Source organism: Caenorhabditis remanei, chromosome II, assembly GCF_010183535.1.
Source record: "Caenorhabditis remanei strain PX506 chromosome II, whole genome shotgun sequence".
Lineage (NCBI taxonomy): Eukaryota > Metazoa > Nematoda > Chromadorea > Rhabditida > Rhabditidae > Caenorhabditis > Caenorhabditis remanei.
The window spans coordinates 6,406,199-6,418,779 of NC_071329.1; the positions used below are offsets into that span (position 1 = coordinate 6,406,199).

Consider the following 12,581-nt stretch of genomic DNA (forward strand, 5'->3'; position numbering starts at 1 on the left):
GGGAAAAAGGAAAACACGAGAAAACAGGAAACATTTGAGAAGCGAATAGAAATTGAGAAATTTTTTAACTGCACCGACAGAAAATAAGTCAAGAACTGTGAAAACTATTAGAAAAAATGCTTTCTAATTAAAAAAATCAAATTTTAGCATGAGCAAATTTTCTAAATTCAAACTGCCGCGCATTTTTTCTTCCTATTTTTCTGCGTCTCCGCTCTCTAATGCGTGCAGATAGAGCGCAGTTACATTATTATTTTTAATACAATTTTTCTTTTTTTTTCACTTGTTTTCCACTCGAAATAAACCAGTTTCCCTTCATATTTCAGCAAAAAATGAATATATCGGAATGGCTCGAACAATCAAAAACTGTTTACAAAGCTCAACTTGACACCAAAATCAAAGTAATTGGAATTGTAAGTTTAAAAACAAAACTTGATGGAAAACTTCATTAAATAATTAATTTCAGATAGGAAAAGATTATCCAGATCACGGAAAAGGCGATAATATTAATTGTTATTTGCGGGAGAATGTGTTTCCAGTTACTACTGGTGAAAACGAGACTTGCACGGTAAGAAATTGACTTTTTTGTTTCAAAAATTCACAGAAATATTTTTCAGATCTCCGCCCACTTTTCCGACGACGAGCAAATCCTTTTCCTGGTTATGAACGGTGCTGATGACGTGGCAAATATTCGGAAATGCCTGAATTCAGAAAATCGAAAAACGACGAATTACTTTGATGCGATGGCTGAAAGTGAATCACAAGAAATGAGAATGTTGCATTTTTTGTTCATTTCTTGTCATTTTATCATCATTTTCGAGCAGACGTCGAGAATTGATTTGGAATTTATGCGATTTTTGAGGAAAGTCAATTCGTTGAGGTGAATATATTTAAGAGTCGGAACATGTGAAAAGACAGAAGACATCAGATTGAAAATAATAATTTTAACCAGAATTATAATTCCCTGCTGGAAATCGGTTTTATGATCGAAAAAATCTGTTCTAAAGATTAAAAAACTGTATTTTTCACCAAAACGAATAACTTTTCTGTCGAATTCTATCAAAATTTCCAGTTATTTTCGCGAGAAAATACGAAAAAAAAATGGCTGCAAATTTGCATGCAAACCGAGTTTTTATTGAAAAATCACAATATCAGGTTGATAATCAAGTTTATAAAATTGTTTTCTAGAAAAAATAACTAAAAATCAAAAAAAAATCCGAGTTTGCGGAGCAAAAACCTGGTTTCCACACTCAAAATTTCAGTCTTTTGGCTTAAAAATGCACTATTCTTGCTAAAATTGCTTCAAAAACTGTTCGAAAACATTTTTTCTCGAAAATCCCCAATTTTCCCCCTTTAAATCTCAAAAATTCTCGATTTTCCAGACTTCAACTTCGCAAAAAAGTGAACAAACTGCTCGTCTCCTCTGGTCTTCGTGATGTCTCATTCAATAATCGGACGATGACAAATTCAGAATCCGAAGGTCGAATGGTGATTCCACGTCTTCTGGTTGCATTCCAAAGGAATAATATTCGACCGGATGTTAATGTTAATAAAAAGGTATTAGTAAGAGATCCGCTCGCAATTTCGCCAAGTTATTTAAGCAAGAACTCTACGAAAAGCTGGAAAAGAATCTGGATAATCAGCTGACGGATATTCTGAAACTGTACGATCTGATAGATTGTGGAGCGAATTCTTTGTGTCAACTGAATGAAACCATTCCAATCGTTCATCTTCTGAATCCAAATATTGTGAAAAGAGATATTGTATCGGAGATGTTTGAGATCTTCATGGCAGAAGCTGAAAACACGAAATTGACTGGAAATAATCATAAACTGGCGAGTAATAACTCATTTGTCAAGTTTCTCGAGGACAATTTCCGATCGGAACGAAATGAGATCACATTGGAAAATGTGATAAAAGTGATGACAACACTTCAATGTGTTCTTGATGGATCACTCGAAGAGAAACCCGATGCTACAGTAACCCAAATGCAAAGTTTCATCAAAAGAATCCAAACGGATCATTTGGAAGAAGCACGAAGGCTCTATACGAATGAGAAACGACCGATATCTGGTGAGAGAAGAGGATTCAGGATGACTGATATGGAAGTGACGGAACCGGTTAGAATACGTAGTAAGGAGGAGCATCAGATGAGGGTGAGTAGGGAGAAACCAGTGAAAATTGAGAAAACTGGCGCACCTTTTGCGCATTTTCTTATGAGATCCACGTATTTTTCCATCCAAATTTCTCGAAAAACAACGAAAATATTAATCGATTTTTGTCTCTAAAAATCTCCTTTTTTGAAGTCTCAAACGCGTCAAAAGCACCCCAGATACTGGGCATCGAGACATGCAGACAGATACTTGGACATCGTCCTAATAAAAAAAACAATTTCAGTAAAAATTGAGAGAAAAATCTGTGTTTTCAAAAAACGCGTCGAAGTCTCGCCAGAAAACATTCGATTCATATCAACATGTTTCTGAACTTCCTGGCGCACCTTCGACGCATTTTCTTATGAGATCCACGTCTTTTTTACATTCACAATTTCTCAAAAATATAAGATTTTTTCTGAAAATTTCCTTTTTTGAAGTTTAAAACGCGTCAAAAGCACGCCAGAAAGTTTCTGCCCCAGAAACACCGGAGAATCACAAAGAAAAGAAGAAGTGCAGACCTGTTAAAACAGGCTCCGCCCACTTTCCTATTAAAAATCATTATTTCTGGACATCGGGACATACAGATAGACTCCTTAACAGAAAAGTGGACGGAATCTAGAAATAACTCCGCTGGCTTTTAAGCGAAATTTTAAATTTTTCTTTTCAAAAAGCTTCAAAATCCCTCAAACTTTCCTTTTTTTTTCAGTTCAACGAAGCGACTCTCTACATCGAATCAGTCGTCGGAGTGAACTCTTCCCAAGTTCTGTCCGAAATGCAAGCCCAATGCAATGAAATGTGGCAATCGGACCTCCGTGCGTGCGAATCAATCTCAATGATGGGTCATCCGTGTATCAAGAAAGTCCATCCGACGTACGGTGATCAAACTGCTCCAGAATCCAGATGGACGTCACACGACGCATCGAATACTTCAGTTGGCACGTGTATTTGTGGAAAGAAACAAATGGTTCGACAGGAGCCGTTTTCAGTAAAAGAAGCGAATTGCGACTTTTATGAGAATCCAGAATTCAAGTGTTGCAAACGTTTGTGGAGATATCAATTCCAGTTGTATCAGGAGGATGCCGAGGAGAAAGATGACATAATGTGGGCGGACCGTGAATCGAATTCCCTCCGAGCCGCCAAGAAAATGGCTCAACGAGAAGACGAATTGGCCGAAGAGACGATAGATGATCTGGATATACCTGAAAGTCTCCGAGAATCAGAATCCTCTTCAGAATTCACAGATTCTGATGAAGATGAAGACATTCGAGTGCAGAGTGCATCTGATTCTCTCTCCGACACGGATTCATTCATTCGCCCGAATTCGCGTCGTGAAGAGTTGACGTCTTCTGCGAAAACTGAAAGAGATCTGGCGGTGGAACACGCGAAACGAATGCAAAAACTGGAGAAATCGGGAAAAATGGACGAGTTCTTGATGGGTGTCCCCAACTCGTTGACGGCTGGAAAACTGCCGATTTTTCCGTCGTTTTTCTTGACTTGTCTCGGTGATTCGAGTATTTATAAACACGCCGGAGGACTGAAAGATCAACCGAATTTCAAAATGGGAGGAGAGTATTTGAGTCCGGCCGTTGTGTTTTTGGATGTAAGGGAGTTTTGGAGGGAATGGGGACATCTGGACACACATAATTTTTGGAAAAACAGACACACAGATAGACCTGAATGTGAATATAGCGCTGAAAATTTAATATTCCTCTAGAACTAAAGATGAAGCGTTTTTCGAGAAAATGTTGTTAAAAACTCTGCTTTTGGATAAAAAAAGGACTGTAATTGATAAAAATTAGAAAAAATACTGTTTTCGAACATGCGGACATCGAGACACAAAAAAATTGAAAAAATTTTAACCGAAAAAACCGAAAGATTCGAAAAAAAAAGTCAGGAAAGCTGTCTGAAAAAATGAGTTTTTCGGAGGCCAAAATGTTGAATTTTTATGAAAACTGTACGTATTTCAAGGACAGACCCTTAGAAACCTGTTTTTGAGTATAAAATTAGAAAAAAAAATCAAAAAATCGAAAAATCACCATTTTTGTTACTTTTTTTCGACGGACATACAAAGATCTGGAATCTTAGAGAGACATACATACATGACTTCTGAATGTAAAAAATTCATAAGTTTGAGACTTCTGAGTGTATTTGTTATTAGTTAGCACATCCTGGTTTTAACAATCGCGCTCTACTGAAACTGGAAAAACCGTGCTGTGCTGATATAAATGAAAATCCACAAACAAAACTCCAATTTTCTCTTTTTTTTCCAGGTGAACCCCGACGTGTGGGCCCGTGACGTGAACAAAATGCGAAGCGAAGACTCGAGTCGAAAGTGTGGAAAAGAGCAGAAGGACGATGTGCCACGAGTGAAATTGTTTGTTGGTTTCGAATACGAATGCTCTCGTGGTCATCGATTCTTTGTCGATCATCGAGGAGAACCGATTATTTATTCGAAAGGATCGAGCATCATTCGAGAATCCACTCATCGTGCATCACTTGGTGACGTTCTCGATTCTGATCTACCTCTTCGTCGACCGTGTACTTGTCGGAAGCTGCCGTTGAAATCGGCACAGCTTCAGAAGATTCATGTGGTGACGCCGAAAGCCCCGGTTCATATCAGTATTAATCCGAAAATGCTGGTACCGGGACACGAGGGAGTTTATGGAACTGGACAGGAGCCACTGGAACTTCATCATTCAAAGTGGGTAGTTGGAAGAGGGCGGACATCTGGATAGACAGACGAATAGATAGGTTGTCTGGACATCTGGATATCTAGAAATACAGACAGAAAATATCCTAAATTGTATGAAAATCGGGCAATCTGATGCTCAGATATCTGGAAATCTGGAAATCGGAAATCTGGAAATTTGAAAATCTAGAAATTTGGAGATCACAAATTTGGATTATTCCTAAATCTAGACATCTGGATAGTTGGAAATACAGACAGACATATATAACTGACACTTATAGTTGGAATGATAGGACAAACTAATGCTTACATATCTGGGAATCTTTGAATCTCGAAATGTAAAACAGCTGGACATTGGGATATCTGGTAATCTGAAAATTTTTGAATCTGAAAATCCTGAAAATTTGGAAATCTGGACATCCGAATATCAGGACACTCAATGTCTGAAAATCCAGAAATCTGACAATAAGCATATAAGAAAGTCTAGCTATCTGGAATCTGGAAATCGGAAATTAAGTTTTGGAATTTCAGATATTCCTAAATCTGGACATCCTGATTTAGAAATACAGGCAGACGAATAACTGACACTTATAGTTGGAATAGTAGGAACTTTGAATACCGAAATCGATATCTGAAAATCAGAAAAGTTTTGAATCTACAATTTTAAAATTTTTGAAGTCTGAACATCCGGACATTCAATGTCTGAACATCTATAAATCTGATAATAAGGGTATTGGGAATTCTACTTACCGTAAATACTGTATTATAACGGCATGCAGTTTTATTTTTCAACTGGCCGAATAATCATATTCATGGATTCTGAGTATAGATGGGGTGCCGTTATAATACAGGTGCCGCTCTATTACATGTGCCGTTATAATACAGTATTTACGGTATCTGGATATCCCAGTATGGGAAAATTCAGGTTTTTTAAGTAGGAAAATTCAGATATTTCGATATTGGGGGTTCTGGACATTCGTATATCTGGAAATTCAGACATATGTACACTCACTTCTCTAACCTTCCCCTTATTTTCAGATACTATATTCTCCACCTCCCCGTCATCTACAGTGGACCATCCGGTACTTGGATGCCAGAAGAATACTCCTCTGACAAACAAGGAACTCTCCGAAAAGGAGCCATCAAAGTTGTCTATAAGCCTGTTTTGTCTTTTAGGTGGTGATTTATTCATTTTGTAAAGGTTGTATTGGTTACGTGTATTTTCTCTTTTGATTCGAGTTTATTGCCTTTCTTTTGTAACTTTTCCACTTTTCATGATTTATTTCTGGAAAAAATAATCATATTTCATCTTGGTGAAAACCAATCAAAGCGAACTATAAACGAACACTTTTGGAAAAAATCTGAATGAGATGATACCCAAGGGAGATATTTATGAAGGAATGCCGCCGACGTCAAAGTACTTTTTGTATATCGAAGGGGATTTTATTGTATTTTTGAAAGAAATTTGGAAAAAAGGTTTTGGCGAAAATGGGCGGAGTTAAGAAAGAAAGGAATCAGTTTCACGATTTGTCCAGATTTCCAGCTCCATTTTAAGCCAAAAACCAAGAAAATAGCACAAAAATAAACAAAGTTACAGATTTTCGTAAATTTTCGAAGAATTTAAATTATTGAAACTACCGTAACTAAGCCAATATTTCACAAAAAAATTCAAAAATTGCAAATATTCGAATTCAGCTCATCAAGACGCTTCGAATGCATATAATCATGCCAAGGTTTTGATGATAGTTGGGTCTCACCACGAAAACACCTGGGTTACTGTAGTTACTGTTGTTTTTTCGGGATGAGACCCAACTTGAAGTAAACCTAGTCATGATTATACTCATTCAAAGCGTCTCGACGAGCTAAATTCAAATTTCATAATGAAAATATTGAAAAAGTACAAAAAGATGTAAAAAAAAGACACCAAGCGCCAATTATCCGGACCTTGACACGTATAGGAATTTACCATTATAAAGTCAACCCTGTATCAGAATCCCAATCTCAAACCACCAATTTTCATTCCAAAATTTTTTCCGAATATTTTTTGCACAAATCCCCCCTACCCTAATCCATTTCCTCCTTCTCTATCATTCCCCTATCCAGTTACTGCTACTAAAAGGGGCGGCTCAGATGTTTTATAATTGAAAACGGGCGGTCCCTTCTTCTCCACAGAGAGCCCCCCTCTCACCACCAGATTGATTAGTCAAATGCGCTTCTGTTTTCTCTTTTCAGCAGCTCCAGAATACTAGATTCCGCTCCCACTTCTTCTCTTTCTTCTTCCAAAAAAAAACACGACACTAAACCAGTGTTTTTCTAGGTCACTACATTTTCATCAATTCGTCAATTCAATCTGGTTTTAGGACCCCCATTCCTATACTCTCCCATTTCTATACCCCCATTCCGGTGGGGCTGAAAAAAAAACAGATGAAATTTTGGCGAGTTGTTCCCTCCATACTCTACTAAACTTGGAGAGAAAAGTGGGCGGAGCTTGTGTGGCGAAACACGTTAAAATGAAAGCTGATCCATTTTCAATGTTTTTTTGGTTGTTCAGATGGAAAGTGATCTTTTGGACTTGGTTTTGCAAAGACTAGAATGGATGAGTATCGGTCTGTGTGTCCGGAATGTCCGGATGTCCTAAATTTGCAAATATTTTGGTAGTTTAGACTTCTTGTCGTAACTTTTGACAATCTGAAAGCCTGTCTGTGTGTCCAAATGTCCGGATGACTGCCTTTCCTAATATCCTGATTCTGGTCTATGTGTCCGGATGTCCGAATCAGGGCTGTGCGAAAAATTTTTCGGACGAAAAATTTTTTCGGTTTTTTCGGTGGTTTTCGAACAATTTTGAGGCGAAAATTTACACGTCCGATTGTCAGAATTTCTGTCTGTGTGTCCGAATGTCCATCTGCTTGTTTAGAAATATGTCTTCATGTCCGGGGGTTTAACATTTCTGAATGCATGACTGTAGATCCATGGCTCCCGATTTCCATGTCTCTCTGACTGTCCGTATATCCGTTTGTCCAGATGTCCAGAACTCCAGACAAAATACATTTCAGTTTTAAATATTTGTCTGTATTTTCGCAAGGTTTTCTGTGTCGACATTCATTTTTTCCACAATTTCTTGTTCTTTTCAGAATCAGTGAGGTGAGAGCTTTCAGAAAAGAACCCACAAGCCTAGGTTCTGAACAATTGGGGTCTCGACGCGAATACTACAGTCACCAGTGATAATTTGGGTTACTGTATTTTTCGCGTCAGTACCCGATTTCCATCAAACCTAGGCGTGTGGGTACTTTTCTGAAAGCTCTCAACAAGCTGAATGAGGTGCAGAGAGTAGTTTTGCGATTCTAGGCGATCGGACGGATTTCTCATTCTAAGTAACTGAATTATTATTTTTTTTTTCGAACTGATTTTTTTTTTTGATTTTTGATTTTTGACAGTACACTTGTGTTCAGTCATGATTACCTGTATGTGTGTCCACAAGTCCGGATGTCCTAACTTTCAAACTTTCCCGATTTCAGTGCATCCGAATGTCTAGATGCTTTTTGTTCACTGATATTCATTTCAGAATCCAGTCTGTCTGAGTTTCTGTTTGTCCAGTTTTCCAGATTCTTCTCTGTCTGTTTGTGAATCCGGATGTCTCAATATCCTGAAACAGGATACATTTGTAAAGAGAAAAACAATAAAGAATGCAATATAATCATAGAATTAGGGGGTTTGTGATGATGACCGAGATTCTTGAATGTTGGAATTCTAGGCCAACCAATTAGGATATTTAAGGAGTGCCTGAACTACTTTCAGTCTTTTCGATATCTCTATGTCTGTCTGTGCTTCCGTGTATCGAGATGTCCGCTTGCCTACAGATTTATTGTGCATGAATATATCCCGTTCTTATTAGCACAGCACACATCTTACAACCGCGCTCTACCGAAAACCGAAGGAAATTGTGTACAAAATAGAGAGACTTGAAGAAAAAGAGACATTTCTCAAGGGGATTTCGGTGGAGCGCAGTTGTAAGAACTGTGCCGAGCTAATAGGTGGCCGGAAAATGCAGTCATCTTTTCATTCTGTCACCTGTCTGTCTGCACGAGTGTCCGGATGTCCCAACATTGTACAGATAGTATGTTCTTGATAACCTGTGCTTCCAGATGTCCTTATATTCACACTACCTTTTCCTTGTTTGTTTCAACAATAACGTCATCATCATTCCCTTTTTCTCAAAACCAGAATCATCTGACCTACTCCATTCTTCTCAATGTACTCATCCTCTCTATTCCTATTAACCCTATTTTCCTTATGTTAGTGTCCCACTCTCCCTGAAATTCACACGTCATTCGAATCGGCTGAAAATAAAATTTAAGCAGATTAGGAAAATCAAGAGATCAAAGAGTAATTTTCTGGGTTCGATAGTTTAAACCACGCCTCTTTTCTTGCGATTCGTGCGGCAACTTGCAAAAAGGGGCGGAGCTTTTTATTTATTCCTTTCTTCCCGGTATGCGGCCAAAAATAGTGGGGAAAATAGAAATAGAGACAGACCGGAATAAATGTGTCAATCAAATGTTCAATTATGGGGAACACTCCCTCAATACTCTTTTAATCTAAATTCTATTTTGAGATTTCTAGGAGACATGGGCGGTGCTAATACTAAGACCCCCCATAAAACATGTCTAGTCGATTTCAATCAGGTGAAAGATTTATTATTTTCTGGTTGAGAGAGTTAACCGTCAGGGGTTAAAAGGAGATATCTGAGTATGTCTGTCCGTTTTTCCGGATTTCCAGATGTCCAGAAATCTGTCTGTGTGTATGTAAATCTTACTGTAAACTCATGAGTATCAGCTCATTCATATGTCTGTCTGTTTATCCGTGTGTCCAAATGTCCAGAAATCTGTCTGTACCTCCACACATCCAGATGTCCACGTCATCTCCTCACATATTCTTTGCCCTCTCTTTAACTCCACTACTACCACTACTACATATGTCTATTTTTCTTCAGTTTATTTTTTTCTAATCGAATTAGATTATATTTTTTTCAAGTCTCCTCGACACGCAAAAAAAAATTGTGACATTCATATTTGTGGGGTGAGAGGAGTGTTTGATGCATCAATTTCTTGCTTTTTATCGTGCTGGTTCTTTCTTAATTCGAGAAGAGAACATTCTGCATACTCCAGTGATTTATGGTGACTTTTTCTTCCACCGCTGATTTTTTTTTTGAATTCTCAAAAATATTATTAAAACCGATATGTAAATCTCAAAATTTCATAAAGTTTGAGAGTCCGTCTGATACTCTGTCTGTCTGTGCATCTGTCTCTCCGGATGTCCAGATATCTCGAGCCTGTTTGTAAAGGATGTCGACACTTTAAGAGCATTTCGGTGGAGCGCAGTGGTAAGAACTGTGCCCAGCTAATAAATCTTCAGTAAAATTATGATAATTCTGTCTGTGTATCTGTTTGTCCAAATTTCTTTCTGTGCACCCATATGTCCGGTTGGCCAAGATTATTCTAACGTATATTTAGGTTCTGGCCACCTTGTGATGAACATCTGTCAAGAACGTCTGTCTGTGTGTCCGCAAGTCCGAAAGTCCGAATGTCTCCCAGAAGTTTCATGTGTATCTGTCTGTCTGAATGTCTGTATCTTTGGATTTTTGAGTGAAAAAGTTTTGGAAATCCTCCTCTGATAGTGTTTTTTTCAGATTTCTCCCAATATTTTAAAAATTTGAAAATCTATTATCTCGGTTCAGGTCTTACAACTGCGCTTCACCGAAATGCCTTTGAAAAATGTCTTTTTTTCTCTGAGACTCTTAATTTCGCACACAATTTTCTTCGGTTTCGATAGAGCACGGTAGTGAGAAGCGTGTCGTGCTAATATTCCGAATTTCCACGTATTTTCAGTTTATTTCGAAAAAATCTTTCCGGGGATATCTGTCTGTGTTACTAGGGAAATTCACACTTTTATTAAGCTTCACTTGTCGGTCCATTTGTCTTTTTGTCCAAATCCATCTGTCTGTTCCTCCACTCCTCCAGATGACCATTTTACCTTTAACGTCATCTAGATCTTGGAACTCTTCCAAAGAATAATAATTCATTTCTTCAAAACGTCACAAAAATGAGCTCAAAAAGTTCATTCTGAAAGCTAACTACAAGGAATGAATTAATTTCTCTTTTTTTCCTTTTTTTATTCTCCTTCCTTTTATATCTTTTTCCCAAAAAATCTTATTATTGAGTCCTCCTCTCTTCCACTTTGTCTCTTCATTTTTTCCGCGTTTTCTTCTTTAAAAAGTTGTATCATCAAAACACAAGATCCTGTTATTTTACTCAAAATTTCTTAACACCTTCTCAAATTTCGTTTAGCTTCGAAAATTCTTTTCTCTTCTCCGCTCATGGAAGAAATTTGGTGGATCCTATCAATTTCCGCGAAGGGAGGTCAAATTTCACTTTGAAAAAACATTTGGAAATATCACGGGATCGTTGTTTTCTTAAAATTTTCTAAATCGTTCATTCAATTTCCATTTCCCGCAAACGCAACACACTAATTTTGCAATTTCGGTGGAGCGCGTTTGTAAGTAATCCCCTGATTCAAAAAAAATACTCACAAATTTATAGAAAATTCTGAACGCATACCAAAAGTCAATTCCCTTGTCAGACCAGAAATCTTGACGTGGTATCGTAGTAGATATTTTTTCAATTCAAAAATATTTAGAACAGACAAAAATAAAGAATGACTGACTCTTTTTGATTGAGGATTATGGATAAGAAGTGAATGAAGTGGAACAAATAATAGAAGGAATAGAAATAAAAACTGGAAACTAAAAACGTAAGACGGGACTGCGAAGTGATCCTGTCCAGGTGTCCGAATATCTAGACATTCAGTTGTTGTAAAAGTGTTTCAATATAGGATCACATCTCATTTTTCTAGAAGGTCACTTGTCTGTAAACCTATTGCCTTTTATTTTTCAAAAGGGTCTTTAAAATGTGTTCATGTTTTTAAATTGCCGTTCACAAGCTTATGATGTGCTTACAGTACTGCTCAAAATGTTATCAACTTTGGCTGTTTTCAGTGGAAAATGACCAACTTTGACAGGATATTTCGGTGTCACCTGATTGTCAGATAAAATCAATTTTATATGGATTGAACAGAGCAAAAATAGCATATCTTTTTTGTAGTTGACCATTTTTTTGTAGGGACGATATCTTGAAAGTTATAGGTAATCAAAGCCATGTCTCCCTGAAAGCGATTAATTTCAGTGCAAATTAGCGAATATTTGGATTTTTTACTTTGGCAACCTGTAACTTTCAAGATAATGCCCCTACAAAAAATGGTCAACTACAAAAATGATGTGCTATTTTTGTTCTGCTCAACCCATACAAAACGGAGTTTATCGGACATTTTAGTATTCTCTGTTTCTACTGTTTTCAATGTTTCATACACAATATAGTCTGAAAGTTTCATTTTTCGGTGTTTCTACGCGGCCTGTCCGCGTTCCCAGAAGTCCGCAAACTCCCATCCCCCACATTTACGTAATCTCTGTTTCACCCAAATTCAGTATCTAGCCACTTCCAAAACACAGTTTATAACATTTTTCTAACTCACCAGACCTCTTCCTTCTACTATCCATTATCCATTTCCTCCATCCCTTCCACTTCCACATTTCCCTATCCATTCCAGCTCCCTCATCAGTTTAAGAAGCAAAACAAAAAAAACCCCCCAGACAATTTCCGATCCATGAATGCTAACGAGCCGTCTGATTTATT

At 37.5% G+C, this 12,581-nt stretch overlaps 1 protein-coding gene across 1 annotated transcript; it reads left to right on the top strand.

The window, feature by feature from the left end:
- Positions 1–329: 329 nt before the first annotated feature.
- GCK72_004866 (uncharacterized protein) lies at positions 330–6,022 on the top strand (the record flags this gene model as incomplete). Its single annotated transcript, XM_053724921.1, has 8 exons — positions 330–410; positions 464–565; positions 615–877; positions 1,380–1,554; positions 1,599–2,153; positions 2,857–3,750; positions 4,421–4,851; positions 5,878–6,022. The coding sequence occupies 8 exons, from the start codon at positions 330–332 to the stop codon at positions 6,020–6,022; spliced, it is 2,646 nt and encodes an 881-aa protein (XP_053589115.1).
- Between the last annotated feature and the right edge of the window lie 6,559 nt (positions 6,023–12,581).